The 21537-nt window shown below is 41.3% G+C and overlaps 2 protein-coding genes across 5 annotated transcripts; both read left to right on the top strand.

Moving 5' to 3' along the window:
- The first annotated feature begins 562 nt into the window (after positions 1-562).
- Positions 563-14618, top strand: klhl2 (kelch-like family member 2). 4 transcript variants are annotated; one of them, XM_053619620.1, is made up of 16 exons: positions 1193-2021; positions 2182-2241; positions 2512-2637; positions 3006-3112; positions 3305-3426; positions 7456-7618; positions 8432-8541; positions 8830-8946; positions 9257-9406; positions 10604-10721; positions 10956-11153; positions 11372-11473; positions 12127-12255; positions 12349-12489; positions 12590-12733; positions 13191-14618. In XM_053619620.1, coding segments are annotated over exons 1-16 (1818 nt in total). In that variant the 5' UTR covers positions 1193-2019; the 3' UTR covers positions 13220-14618. The 4 variants fall into 4 exon arrangements, with proteins under 4 accessions (XP_053475597.1, XP_053475594.1, XP_053475596.1 ...); XM_053619622.1 differs by lacking the exons at positions 1193-2021; positions 2182-2241 and adding an exon at positions 563-920 and having other exon boundaries at positions 3010-3112; XM_053619619.1 differs by lacking the exons at positions 1193-2021; positions 2182-2241 and adding an exon at positions 563-920.
- Positions 14619-15498: 880 nt separating this feature from the next.
- msmo1 (methylsterol monooxygenase 1) lies at positions 15499-20939 on the top strand. The gene is made up of 6 exons (XM_053619624.1): positions 15499-15535; positions 16446-16726; positions 18118-18266; positions 18535-18661; positions 18923-19077; positions 20120-20939. The coding sequence occupies exons 2-6, from the start codon at positions 16472-16474 to the stop codon at positions 20307-20309; spliced, it is 876 nt and encodes a 291-aa protein (XP_053475599.1). The 5' UTR covers positions 15499-15535; positions 16446-16471; the 3' UTR covers positions 20310-20939.
- The last annotated feature ends 598 nt before the right edge of the window (positions 20940-21537 follow it).

Raw genomic sequence — 21537 nt, 5'->3', positions numbered from 1 at the left:
TTTCTATGTTCTATTATGAATAACATGGAATACATATTAAAAGTCTGTAATAACTTTATTTTGCCTCATGCATTGGTTTGCTGTGTAGTTTGCAGAATACATTCCTCCCCCCCCCACGTTTTAGAAAGATATTAAGATATTCTAAGGATTACAAATTGTCTATATTTTCCTTTTTATTTATACATTTATTCATTTACATAGTTGTATATAATTTTTGTATGATTTAGGAAACTTAAACTTGGTTAATTAAGTTAGTATAAGAATTATATTTGTTGTGTTTTGTATATTAATCTTCAGGTAACAGTAAATAATACGGGTTAAATCACAAACAGCGCCATACTCCCTATAGAGACTCACTACGTGAAGACCTTGCGTAGTGCGCGAGGAATTCCAGTGCGCATGCGCTGCGTTCGTCCTGCGATCTATAGTTCATATAAATTACCGTACTTCCGGGTATGATTACATAGAGATTGGGTGCGTAGCGTGACAGGCGCTAATGTTATTACTTAGTCTTCCACGGTAGGTGGCGCTGCTGTTCACGCCGCTGTTCCGCTTGTCGTTAAAGCAGCAGCGTCTTGCCCTCGAGGTGGCTAGTTTTTCCCCTCCTTCACGTCGCTCACCGAGGGGAAAACAACAAGTAGCCGGTCACCGGGACATGGCTGCTGTGCTTTCTCGGCTTACCTTAGTGACTCTGCTCTGAAGAGTGTGTGAATATATATGTGTGTGCGTGCACGCGCGCATGCTTACAGTAGCTGGATGTGCAGCGACAGCTGAGCTGGAGTCCTAAACACGAGTGACGGCGGCGGTGTGATGCGGATTTCCTCTGTCAGGGCCGAGATCCGTTGAGATGGAATGGTGCAAGAACGTACTGACAGATATCGCGGCCTGAACACACACCACAACATGGAGATCCATCCGCTGTAAGCGCACCGAACTAGCTAGCTAGCTAGCTAGCTAACTCTCTGTCTGTGTTTGTGTGTGTGTGAGAGAGTGTGCGCGAGCGCGTGCGTTTGTTTATCGTGAACGGCTTGTCTCTAATTTTTACCCAATGCTAGCTTAGCACTATTGTGCGTTCTTCGTTAACTTTTATTCTAATAATATTTGTAAATACTAAACAGAACATCATGTGTAAACTAATGAAGCACAGGTTATTTTAAAAACCTGTTCCGACAGCAACAAAAACATATTACCAGTACACCAAAGTCAGAAGTTTCTATAACAACGGCTCTGACAGTAGTTCCGGCTGCAAGGCGAATCACAGGTTTATATTAATGCGCCGTTGTAATACGTTTCCGTTTCTATGGTAACAACTTGTATGGCGGACGCGCCATATAATCAGTTAATAATAATAAACGTGTTGCTGTTTATCTTAGGGAAAACACTGATGTTTTCTGTCAGTAGAAGTTTATTTAAAGTGCCTTGAAACACGCAGCGTTATTTGACGTGTTGTAATTTCCACTGAAACAGGAAGTCAGGGTGGGATACATCGAATGGCTCCTCCCCCTTTAAAAACAAAAAAAGCCTATCGCGTCTATCTCACCTCATACACCCGCGCTAAGCTGTACTTGACAGTTAGCAGAGTGGATTTTTATACTGTTGGGGGAAGGACTCTAAAGAGTCTAGAGAGCGTTTGATTGGACAGAAAATCTGATGAGAGTCTGATGTGCGGACTGATGTCGTCGAAATTGTTGATCCGTTTCGGTGGTGTGTTTTGAACGCGTATATCTGACAAAATTTGCAGTTTAGAACTGTTGGAGAAGACTTTATAGATAAGACTTTATAAATAGTTAATAGATAACCGTAAGGCGGACATATTCATGTTAAAAGCCACAAGACGGCAAATTGCACTTCATTTTTGGAAGGAGTCTCCAGTGTCAGCACATCGTCACAATCGGAGGTTTTTCCGCCATGGGAAAGTCTTCAGAATGGGGCACTTTCCAGTTTCTCGGCGACATGATACGATTATTAACTTTAAGAGCGAGAAAGCGGATTAGAAAATGACTGTTTATAGCTGCTGTAATGTAAGTGATTAAATGAGTGACGTTAAACGTAGATATAAATGGGTAAAAAGTGCGAAGTCTCATTCTTTAACGATTTAAAAAAAAAACCAACATAATTGCAGACTCCAGTGTCAGTCTTTGTAACGTGTAAAGCTGTAAAGTTACAATTTTTCCGCCACAGGACGGAGCACATCATTAAACTACGTTTTTCCTGCGCTGTTGACGTGACGGGAAAGAAAGTGTACGATGCGGCGTTCTTTTAAATAAATAAATTGTAATTGTTGTCAAACTGCTGTCACGAAATGCTAAAAAATCTTTTTGTATTATATGAACGTATCTGTATCAGAACAGCACGATACACTTTTTCTACACTTATTTTGTACCAACTACTTTCTTTTCGATCCTCTTCTTTGTAAAATATCCGTCACCTCCGTGAAATGATGTATTGCGGTGCATATTGATATCGCGTATCGTGTCGTGACGTATTGCGATATGATATTGTTTCTTCCAGATGCACTAAGCTTTGCCATCATAAAGCAGTGGAGCTGAAGGACGACGTGTGTGAGAAGCAGAGCGCGGTCACTATTAACCCTCGGCACATGAAGAAAGCTTTCAGGATCATGAACGAGTTGCGCAGGTACGTTTCGTGTGTGAAAACGGCTCGCTTCACGAGCGTAAACGGATTAAAAAAAGTAAATAAATAGTATGAAGCGTCATCGTTTGTTGAGTAAATTTTATGAGCACTGGCTTTGGTATAAGAGGAATAAAACATTCCAGGATAGGAAAACTGTTCATGATAAAAGCTGCTAATAATAATAATAATCATCATCATCATCCTCATAATAAGCTAGATTTTTAAAACATTTACTTTTTAAAACCTCACTAATATCCTAGTTGGATGTTGAATATGTACGATGTATATCAGTAATAAGCGGAACAGTTTTTTTTTGTTTGTTTTTTTTTTAATCATAAAGGAATCTTAATTTCTTTTTATTTCTCCGCCAGTCAGAGTGTGTTGTGCGACGTGACCATTGTAGCAGAGGACGTGGAGATCGCAGCACACCGCGTGGTTCTGGCAGCTGGGAGCCCATATTTCCATGCCATGTTTACAGGTTTGCACTCAAACTAATCTAATAATAATAATAATAATAATAATAATAATAATAATAATGGTTCAGAATAGATACAACGAGGTAAGAAACTGGAAGGCTGACTTTGTGTGTGTTGTATTGATGTATTATGGTATTATTAGGTATGTGTATGTGGTGTGCGTCGGGATAACGATTGTGTGTGTGTGTTTGTAGGTGAGATGAGTGAGAGCAGACAGAAGAAGGTGCGGATAAAGGAGATAGACGGCTGGACGCTGGGGATGCTGATCGATTATGTTTACACTGCTGAAATACAGGTCACCGAAGAGAACGTACAGGTAACATATACATACATGCTCGCACACTGCGTCTGTGTCACACTGGGACTGCATCACAGGGCACTGTAACACCGTCTTCAGCATACATGAACTCACCGACACCTGTGATTGGCTAGTGGCACTATGATTGACAGGGAGTGAGAAAATTGCCATCAGTTCGGAAAGTTCTTCCCATCACTGTTGCAGAAGTTCCCACAAAATGTGTTGCGCTTGTAGGTTGCTTTGCTTTCACCCTTCTGTCCCGTTCATCCCAAACCAGCTCGATGGGGTTTAAGTCTAGAGACTGTGCTGGTCACGCCATGATTTGAAGCCTACCGTGTTGTTCTTTTCTTCTAAGGTAGTTCTGACATAGCCAGGAGGTATGATTTTTGGGTCGTTATCTCGCTGTACGATGAACCCCTGAGCAGCTAGGCGTATACCAGAGAGTACTGTGGTAGCAGTTTCAATTCAGGAAGCCACTCAGTCTGTGCAAGTCACCGACTCTGGATCCAGCAAAAGAGCCCCAGACCATCACGCTTCCTCCTCCATGTTTGACAGGCGGTGTCGCACACCGAGGAACCATCCTTTCACCTACTCGACGGTGTACAAAAACCTTGCATGATTAACTGAAGATTTCAGGACCAGGCAGGCCACTCTTTCTCATTTTGCCATCTTATCAATGGCTTTCTTACTGTCGCTCGACCTGTCCAACCTGCACCTCGACATCTTCTCTTCACAGTTGAAACTGAGACATGCTCACGTCGACCAGTGTTAAGCTGTGCTTGAAGCTGTTGTCCTGTGAGTCACGTATCACGCAAGCTGTTGACTCTCAGAATCTTGTCTTCTGATTCTGTTGTGGCTTTGGGTTTGCTAGACCACTTCCTGTCAGTTTCCGCCATTTTCCAAGTGCCTTTTGATAGTGTAGGGAACTGTCCTCACTGCCACCTTGGCTTTCTTTGCAATTTCTTTAAAGGAAAGACCTACACTTTTAAGAGTTATAATGGTCTGTCTGTCTTCCTTGGTTAATTGCCTTGTTCTCGCCATTATGACCGCAATATACTACTTCCTGTGGTACAGTACTGTCCGAATAATGCTTAAGAGGGTGTAGTAACACCCTGTGTAAAAGTTGGGACACCTGTAGGAATTGTTAGCATCAACTTTCAAGGCTTAGTTTACTCCCGTCTCTGAAGAACAGCTGTAAGTTGTTAACCCGTTGCTTGTTTCCTGAAAGACGCCTTTTTGTCGAACTCTGAAACGTACATTTATTGTTGAGTTTTTGGTAACCTAAACCTCTGGCAGTTTACTGCTTACCTTTGTACCCTTTCAGGTTGTTCACTGGACTTGAACTGCTTAAATTTCAATATAAAACTTTTGATCGGTAGTGTATATACTGTGGTGCTTGAAAGTTTGTGAACCCTTTAGAATTTTCTACATTTCTGTGTAAATATGACCTAAAACATCATCATTTTCACACAAGTCCTAGAAGTAGATAAAGAGAACCCGATTAAACAAATGTGACAATAATATTATAGTTGGTCATTTATTTATTCAGGGAAATGATTCAATATTATTTTCTTATATTATACAATACTTCAGGTTTTTCCACAACATTTCTATTGGATTAAGGTCAGGACTTTGACTCGGCCATTCCAGAACATTCTTTATTCTTCTTTAATCATTCTTTGGTAAAACGACTCGTGTGTTCAGGGTCGCTGTCTTGCTGCATGACCCACTTTCTCTTCAGATTCAGTTCACAAACCGCTGTCCTTATATTTTCATTTATAATTGGCTAGTGTAATTCAGAATTCATCGTTTCGTCAATGATGGCGAGTCGTCCTGGCCCAGATGCAGCAAAACAGACCCAAACCATGATACTGCCACCACTACGTTTCACAGATGGGATAAGGTTCTTACGCTTGAGTGCAGTGTTTTCCTTTCTCCAAATATATCGCTTCTCATTTAAACCAAAAAATTATATTTCGGTCTCATCTATCCACAAAACATTTTCCAACAGCCTTCTGGCTTGTCTACTTGATTGTTAGCAAACTGCAGAGGAGACTGCTTTCTCCTTGTAACCCTGCCATGTGCACCATTGTTGTTCGGTGTTCTCCTCATGGTGGATACATGAACATTAACATTAGCCAGTGTGAGTGAGGCCTTTAGTTGCTTAGAAGTTATGCAGAGTTCCTTTGTGACCTCATGGACTATTACACGTCTTGATGTTTGAGTGATCTTTGTTGGATCTTTGTTGGTTACAATCCCCACTCCTGGGGATTGTAACAATGGGCTTGAATTTCCTCCATCTGTCTGACTGTGGAATGGTGGAGTCCAAACTCTTTAGAGATGGTTTTGTAAACCCCCCCCCCCCCCTTTGAGGTCCTCAGAACTCTCCTTTGTTCATGCCATGATACACTTCCACAAACATGTGTTGTGAAGATCAGACTTTAATAGATCCCTGTTCTTTAAATAAACCCGGGCGCTCACTCGCACCTGATCGTCATCCCGTTGATGGAAAACACCAGAATCTAATTTCACCTTCAAATTAAACTGCTAATCCTTGAGGTTCAAATACTTTTGCCACTTACAGATATGTAACATAGGATCATTTTCCTCAATAAAGAAATAAATGACCAAGTATAATATTCTTCGTCTCATTTGTTTAATTGGGTTCTTTTTATCTACTATTAGGACTTGCTTGAAAATCTGATGTTTTAGGTCATATTTATGCAGAAATATAGACAGGGTTCACAAACTTTCAAGCACCATTGTACATGTATACAAGCCACCATATTTACCCTGTTCTACCTTTTTCCCTTCTTTCTTTGCGCTCTCAGGTCTCTCAAATGTAATGCCCCGACCATTTCACTCATTTCATCCTACCGGGTGACCGTACGTCCTCTTTTTCCCCAGACATGTCCTCTTTTTCAGACCTTAAAAAAGCCTAAATTTGAGAAAATGTCCGGGGTTCGGCTTTCGTTTCGTTATGACGTGCTTGTAGTCTAATACTCCGTCGTGTTTGCGCATGTCTGCATCGCTTTATCCTCTCTCTCTGTAATTACCACCTTCTCGCGCACTGATTGGTCGATTTATAAAAGGTTTGCAGCAACCATTAGCCTTCTCTCTCTCCGCTGTTGTCTACGGCGGAAAACAGTCGCTTGACGATACCAGCAAATGACCGCTGTCCTGAGTCAAAACAATGCCCCAGGCCATATAAGATCATTTTTAATTTCATGTTATTACATTTACTTTCTATTACATGGCCAATCAAATGTGTAAATGATGGCAGAAGGTACACTCGTGGCATCTGATATTTTATTTTATTTTATTCCATGGACGATCAAAAGAATGTAGGAAAAAATGTCAAACGTGGGCAGAGTGAAACCAGTTTTTGTCCTCTTTTGGGGAAAAAGAGGACCCTAAATATAGATAAAGGGTTCAGTACAGTGCTCGGGTTTGGTAGAGCGGTAAGTAGAATTATTTATGCCTACAATAATAAAGGCGTGGCTGTGAAACGGTGCTGCAGTCTTCTGTCTCGATCTATGCGCAGAAGAAGGAAGTACGGAGCTCTTCTTTTACTCATTTTACTCTTCTTCTTTTTCTTTAATTGTCTACACTTTGTCCTTTTCGCTCACGGGTGCATTAGGAGCCCTTAATGAAATCTTGTGAGAGAGAGAGAGAGAGTGAGTGGGTGGCATGTAAGTAAGTGCGTTAGTGTTCTGTGTGTGTGTGTGTTGAATAACACTTCAAGTGTGTGTTCTCACTAACACCCAGTGCTCTACGGTCTGGCGTACAGTTAACATTCCCAAAGCTCAGGTTGTTATGAAGCTCTGATACACTATATGAGGTGCCAAAAGATCTGTACTGTTTTTCACTTCAACGTCCATCTGGATGCTCGCTCACCTCTGTTCGTGCAGCTACTGACAGATTAAAGGACAAAATAACATGAAAGTGTGTTAGTAAGGTGTCGGGCACCACACGGTGGTTATAGTAGATGAACGGAAGAATAAATAAGTGAACGAGTCCCCGTCGCGTGTACGTACGTGTGTGCAGGTGCTGCTGCCAGCCGCAGGTCTTCTCCAGCTGCAGGAGGTGAAGAGAGCGTGTTGCGAGTTTCTCTCCACTCAGCTCCACCCCACGAACTGCCTCGGAATCCGGGCCTTCGCCGACCTGCACACTTGCTCCGACCTCCTCAACCTGGCCAACTCGTACGCAGGTAGGCGTGTGCGTCCGCGGGTGCGCATGCAGAAGTGTACACGCCTTTAGGGTTTGGTGTCCGTTAGGTACAGAATAAAACACTTCAAGCATGCCGTTATGGGAAAATAATCCACAACATGTTGGTGTGATGTGGCCTGACGTAAAGCGAAGTCACTACCAAGGTCGATTATTTCCCAAACGATTATTATTCCGGGTTAATCTTATCTCACAGGAATTTGTCAGCAGTTCTTGATTTGTCAAAGAACATCTTGTATTATTATTATTATTATTATTATTATTATTTTAATCTGTATAGTTACAGATTAATATAGTATTAATAGACTGTATAGTTATAGTTATAGTTACATTTAATGTTGTGGAACATTAGCGAAAAGTTACTTCCTGTTAAGCTGTCAGGTAAAACAAAAAAAAAAAAACGCAGCTCATCATGCTCCAGAGAAAACAGAAATGTCGTCTGTTCTGAAAACTTTCCCCGTGTCAGGAATCTTCCTGTTACATGGCGCTAAAACTGGAGACTCCTTCCGCCTCCTTCAAAAATAAAAAAATATAAAATCACATACCAATGGTTATATGTTTTTTGTTAGTTTTTTATTTAAACCCATTTCTCATTGGTCATATATCACGTGGCACGTCCACCTTACAAGTGTGTGTGAATTAGCTGTTACTTTAGAAACGCTAACGTTGCTGTTACAGCGCCGTACGTTGCTATGGCGTGAAAAGGTGCATCGTATTCCAATCGGTTTGTTATAGTGTTTTGTATGTGTTTTTTTTTTTCTTTTCTTTTCTTTTCCTCTCGTTCATACACACACAGAGCAGCACTTCTCGGAGGTGATGCAGTGCGAGGAGTTCCTCAACCTGGGCATGGAGCAGGTTTGCAGTCTCATCGCCAGCGACAAACTCACCATACCTTCTGAAGAAAAGGTACCCATACACACACACGTGCACCGAGGAACTAAGAAGAAATCAGCCATAACGTGTACTATGAACTTATTACTACACAGTTATACAAAACAACCAGCATCGTTGCTATGGCAACAAGCATCCTGCCGTAGTATTGTCCAGGGTTGTCCTGGTTGTCTTAGCAACAAGAGGCAGCACGGAAGGGCTGTTAAAGTGACTTGAAATTGAAACGGTTTGGATGCAAGTGCGCTGTGTTGTGCTAAACAGGCTGATGTGTGTGTGTGTGTGTGTCTGTGTGTCTGTGTGTAGGTGTTCGAGGCGGTTATCGCGTGGGTCAAGCACGATAAGGACGTGCGACAGGAGCATATGTCTCATCTGATGGAGCATGTACGCCTGCCTCTCCTCTCCAGAGAGTACCTCGTACAGGTCTGTGTGTGACGCACGGATTAAAACGCATGGATAACTATGGTTGCGTCCCAATTCAGTAAATACAGAATAAAATTCCCTTTTATATTAATATGACATCCTAAATGACATTATCGCTTTGTTAAATTAATTATATATGTGTATATATGTGTGCCACAACACTTAACAAAATGTAATCGTAAGAGAACGTAAAAGCAATTATATTCTTATAGCTGACAGAAATGCTGCGCCAGATTAATCTGGATAAAACGTGTCGGTATACTTGCATTGAAACATGACGGATGGTGTAAGAATGCGTGCGATTGTGCAGAGGGTGGAGGAGGAAACTCTGGTGAAGAACAGCAGCGCTTGTAAGGACTACCTGATCGAGGCCATGAAGTACCACCTGTTGCCGGCCGAGCAGCGCTCCATGATGAAGACCGTCCGCACCAGAGTGCGCACGCCAGTCAGCTACCCGAAGGTGTGTCGGTGTGTGTTTATTACCCATGCTCAGTGTTTATTAAAAGGACCGCTGTTTTAAAAAAAAAAAAAAAAAAAAAAAAAAGGCCCACAGCACAACGAACTTTACAAAGCAAACGCGAATTTAACCACCACGCAATCGAGACGCAACACAGCAAATGCTCCCGACCGCTAGGGTGCACGGGATTGGGCAATTATCCGCATGTGTTTGTTCTGCTCGTTTCAGCAGTTCAGCCGCGATATCAGGAATTCACTAAAAGTATTTAGTTGACTTAAAACCAATTACATACATTAACGTACACAGAGAATCGCTTGTCATGTCCTGAGATCTAATGAAAAGTTGTGCAATAACAACAGAAACATTGCTTTTCCATGCCGACACTACCCCCTAGTGGTCGGGAGCATTTCCGTCGTGTTGCAGCTTCTTTTGCTTTGCGGCTTGATTCCTTTGTGCTGTTAACTTATGTTTACTTTTTGAATTGTGTTGTGTTGCGTCTTGATTTTGTTGTGCTGTTAACGTATCCTTGCTTTTTTTCCTTACATGCGCATAAATGCACCTTTGTGTATCTTTGTGAGGTATCCCAACCAAAAAGCAACGAAATAAATAAGTGGTAGTAAAAGACGCTGACTCGCATACTGAAGGACACGGGGGACTTTTAAAACCTATTTTTTGACTGTGACCTAGAGCAGTGCTCCTGTTTTCTGCTCTACCACATGCTTCAGCTGAACAGCAGTCTTTTTTTTTCACACAGCAGGAAAAATCTGATTGATTTCTAGACTGAGTGTCTTCACTGCAAATAAGTTTCGAAATACAGTTGTTGTGTTTTTTTTTCCTTTTTCTTTTCTTTCTCTGGAGCCAATTAGCAATGCAGGCAGGGGGAAAGCTTGCTAGTTAGCTAGCAAGCCTCACATATCTTTTGTATTATTATTATTATTATTATTATTATTATTATGATGATTATGTTGTGGATTACATATGGTGGGGACAATAAAATGCTAATATGCAGTTGGCCCATATTATCATCACAGATGTTTTCTCCTCAAGACACTCACTCGGCTAAATCATAAACTTGGGGGAAAAACCCAAACAAACAAGAAATACAAACTGACCACATACTTTTTGTGTGTTCTGAGTTATGTTTGTGTTTAGGTCCTTAAACTTTTTACAATGCAGTGTGTCAATGTGTGTGTTTTGTAGGTGATGGTGGTGGTTGGGGGCCAAGCACCAAAAGCTATCCGCAGTGTGGAATGTTATGACTTTGAAGAGGAGAGATGGTTCCAAGTGGCAGAGCTGCCATCCAGACGATGTCGAGCAGGTACAGATCCCTCGCAGCCTTTCCTTCATTGGGTATTTTATAAATGGATATAAATATAGCTCTAAAGGTGCATGGAGAAGTATTAGTAATACTGGCTCATTATTAACTGGTACTTAACAACTACAAAATGCTCCAGATAATTTTTTTTAAATCTCTGATTCTCTGTGGATTTCTCGATTTTCACACCACTTGGTTTCCTCCACAACTCTTACATGTGTTTGTGTGCGTGTATAGGCGTAGTGTACATGGGTGGCATGGTGTACGCCGTCGGAGGCTTTAACGGCTCTCTGCGCGTGAGGACGGTGGACGCGTACGACCCTGTGAAAGACGAGTGGTGCTGTGTGAGCAGTATGCAGGACCGGAGGTCCACACTCGGTGCCGCCGTTCTCAACGGACTTCTTTATGCCGTGGGTGGTTTCGACGGCAGCACAGGTAAAGACCAAGATAGAAAACCCCAATGCCAACGTTATCATCTTTAAAGTAAAGATAAGTGTGTGTTTTTTGTATATAGATAAGAAATCAACTCAAATAAATTGCGTGCATTACATATCCCATTTCAGACGAAGCTATTGAGCGAAAATATTAAGAAATGAGCTGTGATTGACGACTTCTGATTTGAACGACTGAAATTGGGTATGATTGTCATGCAGGTCTTGCTACTGTTGAGGCGTACAACTCGAAGACCAACGAATGGTTCCACATAGCTCCCATGAACACCCGGCGCAGCAGCGTGGGGGTGGGCGTGGTCGGAGGTGAGCGGAGCCAAGCAGAAGCCCCTGCGCTGTATATTCTATATGCAAACAATCTGAGATCGACCAATAATCGGTTTTACCGATATTTCCCCCCGATATTTAAGCGCTTTCCCGTAATTGGATATCGGTTTTGTAATATCGGCTCCACCAATAAATGGCGCCATCTCGTGGGCATTTCGAGAATTGTGCTTTCTTTAACATAATTATAATTAATGCACAAATGAAATGTGTTGCATAAACGCTTGATATGTAGTTTAAGCATCTCGGCGCTAAGAAATATTCATGAGACCGACTCACGGGAGTCACGTAACAGTAACACTTTATTTATTTTTTTATTTTGCTGTCTTTCAGACTTCTATATTTATTGGTGTATAAATAAAAGGCTTTTTTAATATGCAAGGAGGAAGTGAAATTGACAAATTTGTTCTCAATAAAACGGTTTGTTCAGTTCAGTGGTGGTGTTATCGTTGTGTCAAAAACAGAAGTAAAACAATTAATAGATATCGGTTTTGCGTATCAATTATCGGGCACATAAACAAATAATCGGTATCAGTTGTAAAAAATCAATATCGCTCGATTGCTACAAACAGTCCAATAGGATAAAGGATGTGTGTCTATATGTTTTTATCCATGATGTGTATGTATGTGAACAGGTATACTGTATGCAGTTGGCGGGTATGATGGAGCAACACGTCAGTGTTTGAGCACTGTGGAGGCGTATAACCCGAACACCAACGAGTGGTCATACATAGCAGAGATGGGCACGCGGCGCAGCGGAGCAGGTTACACACACACACACATCTCTTAAACATTGATTCACGATTGTTTACTTCACAGATTGTAGTTTATACTCTTGTGCATTTTTGCTGTGACAGGGGTGGGTGTGCTAAAAGGTCTGCTGTATGCGGTGGGCGGGCACGACGGCCCGTTAGTCAGGAAGAGCTGTGAGGTGTACGACCCCGTCTCCAGCACCTGGAAGCAAGTGGCCGATATGAACATGTGTCGCCGGAACGCAGGTAAACTGGACATTTGGCTCAGTTACTCCACTAATGCGCCACTGGTGGAGAACACCAATGACGTGATGTGCTTAGCTGACGGTCACGCGTCTCTCTGTAGGAGTGTGCGCAGTCGGCAGTCTGCTGTATGTGATCGGGGGTGACGACGGCTCCTGTAACCTGGCGTCGGTGGAGTTTTATAATCCCAGCACGGATAAATGGACCATATTGCCAAGCTGCATGAGCACCGGGCGCAGCTACGCAGGTCAGGCACTCAGACCAACAGCTCGGTGTGACGTGAATCAAGACTGTACACATCAGAAAACCTGAACGGAAACTGTTTTTTGTCGTTTTGTTGCCACATCTTCAGAATATAAGCATGAGTAACATAATAGAGGTTGAAACGTAGTAGTGGTTAAAAAAAAAAAAAAAATCCATTTTTTTGATAACCCTTTGGAAAGCATATAGCATAAATCGACCCCCCCCCCCCCCCCCAAAAAAAAAAAAAAACAACAAAAAAAAAACAATAGCAACTTTGAATAATTTGCTAATGAGCACAGGTCAAATGATAGCATAGACATACTTCTAATCCTTAGTACAGGATAATTTATGAATAAACGTGTGATGATTAGTAAGCAACAGCACCATCTAGTGGCTGCTTTAAAACCTATAGTTTAATTACAGTGTATCAAACGATAATGTAAAAAATGGTGTGTGTGCAGGTGTGACGATCATTGATAAACCTCTTTGAACAACTGAAGAGTTGAAACTCTGTTGAAGTGTAAGCTGAAAATAAGCTGATGTGATGCTGAGGAGTGGCTCACACTGAAGACGAGGCTGAAGCTTCCTCCTAGAGCTGCTTCCTGATTCAGAAGGCCTGGACAAACACTGCTCTCTCTGTCTCTCTCTCTCTCTCTGTGTCTCTATTTTTTTCTTCCTGTCTCTCTATACATCTCTCTATCTATCTATCTATCTCTCTATCTATCTGTCTCCCTCGCTCACTTTATCTCTCTCTCTCACTCTTTCTCTTTATCTCTCGATCGTGCTCTCTCTCTCTGTCTCTCTCAGTTGTTCTATCTCTATATTTCTATACATTTCTCTCTCTCTCTCTCTCTTCTCTCTCTTTTTCCTTTTATTTGAGAGTAGTTACAGTATGACGAAGATTTTTTTTGCACTTTTACAGCAAAGTACTAACCAAGCGTGATGGTTCAAACTCTAACGCGACCGAAAGGATGCCTCTGAAAACACTAGCGTAAACGTTCCAGCGTCTGTCCGCGGAGTTTAGGAGCGAGTCTACTGACCTGAAGGAACCCCTTCGAAAATCCATCGTGGACGAATCCGACTCGGAACGGGACTCGATTTAAAAAAAAAAACAAAAAACAAAACCAATGGACCAGCACTTTCTCACTCTGAATCTCTGAAAGTCACTGGGACTGACGAGATGATTTTATGAAGAAGGATAACGGACTAACGGACGATTGCTGTCGTTTGATTTCATGGCAGGAATGAGAGCTGCTAATCTACGAGCAGAAGCTGCATGGGGTGAACATTTAATAGGAGGACTTGCACTTGCGTTTCTCGAGTTTCTTTTGCCAAACCCAAGTTTTTGAAAAGTCTTAACGCTCAACATTTCATTTCTTATGCACCGTGTCTTTTAACCGTGATCCAGCTGGGTGTGAATATCGGTTCTGGATGTATCCGTGATGCGCTGCTCTGCTGCTGCGTGTGTCTGAGCATGTATGTCGTTTCGGACTGCTGCTGGCTGCTCGGCTGTGGAAGTGCTTCTGCATGGATCTAGGTTTTCGTGTGTGTGTGTGTGTGTGTGTGTGTGTGTGTGTGTGTGCGTGTGCGTGTGTGCGTGCGTGTACTGTTTTTAAACTACTGCTGTCATCTGTTCAGTGAAGAATGGGACACTGCGTCGCTCTGCCAACTGCTGAACACTGACCAAATGTTCTTTCTTTCCTTTCCTTTTATCTTCTGTACCTTTTCTAATCTCAGTTCTGTACTCTCTCTAGTGTTTCTCTTTAACTATTATTAATTATTGTTCTCAATATTAAAACTAGGTGTCGGTCAAGAGGAATGCAGCGCGCTCAAACCATTTCATAACGTGTTTTATATCATGAATAATAAACATGCTTCTTGTATTTAAATCTATTTGTGTGTGTTTGTGTTCACAGGACAAATCTCAGTTTAATACATGGCACTCGTAGCTACGCTGGGGACTTAAGGGACGCTTATAGCCTCCAATTTAGCATCGTTCAAAACGCATACCTACATTCTTTAAACTGATGTATGGCAAAAAAAAAACCAGTGTAATAATTATAAATAATTGATTTTGTGTTTGCAATGAGCTGAAAAATGCATGAAGGAAGAATAAGACCGACAGGAAGATAAATTGAAGAATTATGAGGGGAAGGAGAATGGGAGAAAAGCAGAAAGGTTTCGCACACATACAGGGGGGAAAGGAGAACAAAAGAAAAAAATGACAATTATTTGTTTTGTTTTTTTTTAAAAAAAAAAAAAAAAAAGGAGGAAAGAAAGAACAGCAACGTAATAAAGAGCAGCGAGAGATGTACAGTAGTTGATCTGCCCCCTCCAAGATGGCGGCATCGTTGTCGTGCTTGTCCTAACCGGAAATAGCAAGCAATTTCGTGTTAAAACTGCTCTAATATGTTTAGGGTAACTTTTCTTCTTTTTTTTCCTGTCAGAAATAGTAATTGTTCCGTTTGAAAACGGATGTTTGCAGGGCCCTTTGCAGAAAACGCTCATGAATTGAGAACGACTCTGTGTGTATAACAAGGCTACAGTGGGCGTTTCCCATTTAAAGCGTAATGTTTATTACTTCGAGTACCGCCACCGTACGGAAAAGGCGAGCGCGCGTCTCATTGGCCGTCGCCACGGTTACGTCCGTCTCACTATCATCACTCCACACCGTCGACCAATCAGCGTCCTGCTTCCGAAAGCTACGTCACTCGCCTCTTGTTTCAGCCAATCACAGACGCTAAAACTATCGTACATTAAACGGGCCTTGGAGTCGTACACAGGTAGAGCAGAGCGCGTGTGGAAGGTAAGTGACCGACAGAATGACGCCTTCGCTTCGGAAATGTCTTCTAAACTACAAGAATACAAGCTTTTAAAGTGTGTTATAAAATCATTTTTTATCATTACAGTTGTTTATACAGTTTAATAATTGATACTGAAGTTGCAGCTGCCTGTAAACATGATAGTATTTGCAGCTTTTAAGAGGCTTTTTGAGGTAATTTGTATTCATGTTTTTCTGCTTTGTTTATGATCTGTCTTTTTTTTTTTTTTCCTGTTTTGGGACACGAAAAGAAAAGAAATGTAGAGTTAGTGTAGCAAGTATTAAGCAATTTCTCATATTCAAGCCTTTATTTTGAAATGGTAAGTCACATTGCAATCCTGGACAGTTCAGGTCTCATGGAATAAAAATCTTAAATACAAGTTTATCAATATGAAAAGTTCTTTGTGCTGTTATGTTCTCTAGTTAAAAAAAAAAAAAAAAAAAAAGAAGCAACCGATTATGCATGTGCAACAGGGTGCGACACAGAATGATTATTCACCAGTAAAATATTCATCTTCTAATCATTCATACTTATTAACTGTTCAGGAAGTGCAACTGTACAAAATTGTACGCGATTATGTGGGGAAATAATCAACGACGGACGGTTTGGTGTGAGTTTGACTACTTTCCTATAACGGCGAGTCCTGAAATGTTTTATTCCTCTTACACCTGCGTATACTTAGAAAAACACGTGATATTTTTATCCGTTTATTGTTATGTTCACGTTAGTTCCTGTTATCACTTCCATTGTCGAAGCTATAATGTAACAGTGGTTCCTACACCAGACCCCGCCCACCCCCGTCTCGAAGCTAATAGAAACAGAACAATAAATACACGGTTACTAAAATAATTTTTTGTTGGTTGTTGTGTTTTGTTTTTTTCTGTTTTTGTGAAGGTTGCTTCATCTGTTGACGCGCAGGCATGGAGACCAACGGCACGGCCGACATCTTGTCCTCGGCGTACCTGGCTGTAGAGCTTGTGGACTCGCTGCTGCCTCAAAACCCGCTGCAGGAGCCTGTGAAACAGGCGTGGAACCACATGCTGCAGAACTACAGCAAGTTCCAGATCGCCACATGGGGCTCGCTCATCGTGCATGAACTGGTCTACTTCCTGTTCTGTCTACCGGGCTTCGTGTTTCAGTTCATTCCGTTCATGCAGAGGTACAAGATTCAGAAGGTGGGTGGAGCCTGAGGTTGATGACACGCTTAGAATTCAGTTTCACGTTATAAACCATTTGACCTTGTTTCCCCATGTATACGCTGTGACTGTGTAAAGGCTCTTTATTCCTTTCTGGCACAAAATTAGCATTCTCTCGCTCACTCTCGTTTCACTGTCACTCACATCGACACTAGCCAATCAAGAGCGTCTGAAGAGCGCTTTCCTCTGAGATGTAAGCACAAATAGATCGATAGAAAAAAATAAATATTTATATATATATATATATATATATATTAGACGTGTCACTGGACCAGACGTGTCAGAGGAGACAACTTTCCCAGTTGTCATCTAGGATTTACGTACACTTTGAATCTCTTTAGCTACTTTAGCATGCGATGTTCAGTAAGATTGGATTCGCGAGTGAGTACCATCATCGCCGCCTTAGTTTATCTGTAACCACGCTTAGCTTAGGCATGACTGGCATCCGTCATGGTAACTTGTGTCAAACGTTTTGGTCACGCATAAAGCCTTTCCTATCTCGTGTAATTCGTATTAATATGGTTATTGCTTATTAATACCGTTCTAATAATCGAAATACAACCGTCTTGGGATTTCTGCCGTTCTGATTTGTCTGTAGTTGTTTGTGTCTGTCATGACATGTACGTGTCGTCTACATCCCACTGTTGATCGGACCGTTTCCAGCGAATATAAGTGCCAGAAATATCGACGTTAACGTGTAAATACGTTCACATCACCTGCAGAAATGTCACACGACATGCTATGGACTCGCTCTGGATTACGGTTGATTTAAATCGTATACAGTACATTATTGCGCAAGAGCAGTCACATCTTCTGTTATTCTGTGTGTTTGGGTTATGGTGTATATCTACAGCGAGCCTATACGTAGTATATACAGTATATACATATATATAGTGCGGTCCAAACGTCTGAGATCTTTTTTTTGAAAGAAAGTAAATATTCGATTAAGTCGGTATTTAATATTCAAGATTCCGCACCGTGTCTAGCTCGCTATTTAAATGTGATGAGCAAAAGTGTAATAGCACGAAGCATTTTCATGAGTAAACCTCGGGTTTCCACGTGATACGATTCCGTTATGATTATTAAGGCTGAATCCGCTACGAGACAGTACAGTCACCGGCGTTGTCCCGGACCTGTCCGAGGCCTGCTGTTAATTCGCGAATGACGTAGAGAAGGACTGTTTTGCGTATCAGACTTGTTTGCACGTCAGTTTCCACAATTATTTTCTGACGGTAATGCATTTGATTGTTGTCTCGATTCAATTCAGCCGCTGTCTTTTAAACCGGTGCGTCGTATTCTCAGCCGTGTCTTATTTACTCGCCCACTCTTAATCTCATGGAAATAGAAATATTTCTGTGTGTGTGTTTTAGGATAAACCAGAGACGTGGGAGAAACAGTGGCGGTGCGTCAAGATGCTGCTGTTCAATCACTTCTGCATCCAGCTGCCTCTCATCTGCGGCACGTACTACTTCACGGAGTACTTTAACATCCCGTACGACTGGGAATCCATGCCCCGCTGGTACGAAGACGTGTTAAACACCGTGCTTGTCGTAGTAAACCAGGAGTAATTCTTCTTCTTTAGTGTTGATGTTATCTGCTGTTTCGACAGTTTTAGCATCTGGGGTTTTTAATTTTTTCTTGAGAGACGCAAACTGAGAAATGTGTATCTGTAGCAGAATTTCGAAAAGGTTAGGTCTTTGGTTATATGAACATTTGGGACAAATGGGAGGTACTAAACGTGCTTTTTAGGTTTTCAGGAACACCCATTGTGTCTGCTTCTCCCTCAGGCCGTATCTGTTAGCTCAGTGTTTCGGCTGTTCGGTGATCGAGGACACGTGGCACTATTTCCTGCACCGAGCGCTCCATCACCGCCGAATCTACAAATACATCCACAAAGTTCACCATGATTTCACAGTGAGTGTGAAAGAACATGAAAAGCTGAGCAGAAGCTCACTATGTGGAATTCTGTTCTCATGCTATTTTTTTTTTCTCACCCCACAGAAGTCTTACTAGTCATAGTTAGTATCAGCTAACTATCTCGCCGAGTAATCTAGAGTAGATTTGATCGGTAACGCAGTAAACAACAACAAAAAAAATACACTAAATCTCAGCACACACATGATATACTTCATTCCCATGAGCTGACTCTTCTGAGTGTGTGTGTGTGTGTGTTAGGCTCCGTTTGGGATGCAGGCAGAATATGCTCACCCGTTGGAGACACTGATCCTGGGCGCCGGCTTCTTCATCGGCATCATGGTGTTCTGTAATCACGTGGCACTCTTATGGGCGTGGGTCACCATCCGTCTGCTGGAGACCATCGATGTGCACAGGTACACACACACACACACACACACACACACACACACACACAATTATATTTCACACTAACTCTTAGGGTTTATCACTTTTTTTTAATTATTATTATTACTGGTGCATTCAAATTGAACTAGAGCTCTTACCATAGAAAAGACCTGGACAAAATGCTCCCCACTCAAGTCAGAACCCCGTTGCTAGGCAACAGGAGTATAAACTAGCTAACGACTGAGGTGATTATTGAAGTAGCTAACATGCATCTCTTATCTGTTTACTACGGACCTTGTAAAGGTGTAGCGATTGTAGACACAGCGCACACCCCTCAGGAATATCAACGTTTACGTCCGACGTGTTGATTATATTCTTAAGAAGAAAAGTCAGAAACGATCTCATGATTACGCTTAGCGTGTACTGTACTTCCACGTGGGTTGTGATGATCGCTCAGTCCCGTTGTTTATCATTTTTAGAGGTGGTCCGATAGTGGATTTTTTACCGATACCGATAACTAAGTCGATTGATCGGCTACTTGCCGATAATTGATTAATCACCTAATAGTCTTTAAAAAAAAACTTGACACTGAATGAAAACGTAACACTCAAAGAAAAATATTGCTGAACTGTATTACGAAAATAAACAGTACTGACTGTACTGTGGAAATGTACTGTACTTTTATCAAATGAAATAAATATACAAGTATTATTATACATGAACTATTAATAAATATTGCAGAAAAATGAAAGATATACATCCAAATAACAAATAAAAATCTAAAAAATTTATTAAAAAAAAACACTTCAAATAACACAACAAAATGAGTCAGTGATGGTTTTTATTTCGCCTCTAGAGGCCGCTCTCGTACCGTATAATAATGACCAAGGACGCTTCTCAGGCGCAACCGGGAAAAACTCTCTGTGTGGATTTTCGCCGGTTAATAATCAATCATCAATCGGTCGACCTCTAATGATTTCCTGTTATAGAACATCACATCCTGTCGTGTTTTAATCCCTTACCTAACGTACGTGTTTTTCTATATTTAAAAAAAATATATTTTCTCTCTAGTGGATACGATATCCCTCTGAACCCGCTGCACTTGATCCCCTTCTACGCCGGCACACGCTTCCACGACTTTCACCACATGAACTTCGTGGGTAATTACGGCTCCACCTTCACCTGGTGGGACAGACTGTTTAACACCGACGACCAGTACAACAGCTACATGCAGAAACAGAGCCTGAAGAAAAACAAGTAACACACACACACACACACTTCGCACTAATGTGTTTCACACTGGACTGAACAGATGTCAGCGCATCCACACCAGCAACTTACACCCATTTCACCGTAGTGTGCCTTTAAATTACAGAGGGAAAACCCCTGTTCATACTTGACTTAAAAACAAATTCTTTCACAGACAATCGTGCACATATCTTGTAATTCGTGCATTGATATTTCTATTTTGGTTTGAAGACAAGCGTTAGATGTTAGTCTGTCTGTAACGAAGGAAAAACACACGCACACACCCACACACACATTAAATGGTATGTGTTCTGTGTTTATACCTCTCATGTACAAAATAGCTTGCTGTTTATTCAGTGATGCAAACATTTGCCACTGGAAAATAACGATGACATCATCCCTGAAAGCACTTTGGATCAAAAGTTTTGTTTTTTCCTGATGATTTTTTTTGTTGTTGTTATTGTGAAGGTCTTTTCTGAGTTTGCTGTGAGAACAGAGGATCGTTTAAAAAAATTATATGATCCATATAGTATTACACACTATAATTATATTATATACTATTTCGATCTATATCTAAGACGGTAGCCTATATTAATTATCATGTGCCTTAACGAAAGACCAAATAAACTGTAAAGAAACCTTGCTTTTATGTTGTTGTTCTTCTTCTTCTTCTTCTTCACTGTAACATTCGAGGCAGCTAGCTCATCAGAGCACATTTAAAGATGGTATAAACATCGCCTGGCCATTTTCCCATCTTCAGCCGTCCAGTTTCACACTCTAGCCTCTTCAGCTACGATTATTTTAACATTTCAGAAGCGAGAAGAATGCCGTAATGATCATGTATTTATTTTATTCATTGGTTCATAATGTGTATATATATTTTGTTGAGCAGGTTTTATTTTACAACGTTTATAGTGCAGTCGTCATGAAGAACGTTTCGACTGTATGTGAACGTCTAAACAACATGGTTGGACTCCATGCCACCGTTTTTCCCCACGCTGAAAAATCCGGAAACGGTCAATACATTTCATTTTTGTGAGGTTGCATTGAAAGTCCAAAATAAAGAACAGGAGGTAAATAAAGAAAGTCTTTGTAAACAATACGTATACTTTTCAGTGTCTGGGGTTTTTATTTCCGTATACAAATCAGAGACGGCATTGTGTATGTTTTGTTTTTATGACTTAGGACGTATAAAATGTGCTTTTGAGAGTTTTGTCCAATTACCCTAGGGTGTATAAGGC

The sequence above is a fragment of the Ictalurus furcatus genome, chromosome 29 (genome assembly GCF_023375685.1).
Source record: "Ictalurus furcatus strain D&B chromosome 29, Billie_1.0, whole genome shotgun sequence".
NCBI classification, from domain to species: domain Eukaryota; kingdom Metazoa; phylum Chordata; class Actinopteri; order Siluriformes; family Ictaluridae; genus Ictalurus; species Ictalurus furcatus.
The sequence above is the reverse complement of the archived record's forward strand: the minus strand, read 5'-3'. Positions and strand labels throughout refer to the sequence as shown.

Coding starts and splice junctions, on each gene's coding strand:
- klhl2 (XM_053619619.1), top strand. CDS start 853: ATGGTGCAAGAACGTACTGACAGATATCGCGGCCTGAACACACACCAC. Junction 3,113..3,304: donor TTTCCATGCCATGTTTACAG/GTTTGCACTCAA, acceptor GTGTGTTTGTAG/GTGAGATGAGTGAGAGCAGA. Junction 12,490..12,589: donor CATGTGTCGCCGGAACGCAG/GTAAACTGGACA, acceptor GTCTCTCTGTAG/GAGTGTGCGCAGTCGGCAGT.
- msmo1 (XM_053619624.1), top strand. CDS start 16,472: ATGGAGACCAACGGCACGGCCGACATCTTGTCCTCGGCGTACCTGGCT. Junction 16,727..18,117: donor AGAGGTACAAGATTCAGAAG/GTGGGTGGAGCC, acceptor TGTGTGTTTTAG/GATAAACCAGAGACGTGGGA. Junction 18,267..18,534: donor TGGGAATCCATGCCCCGCTG/GTACGAAGACGT, acceptor CTTCTCCCTCAG/GCCGTATCTGTTAGCTCAGT.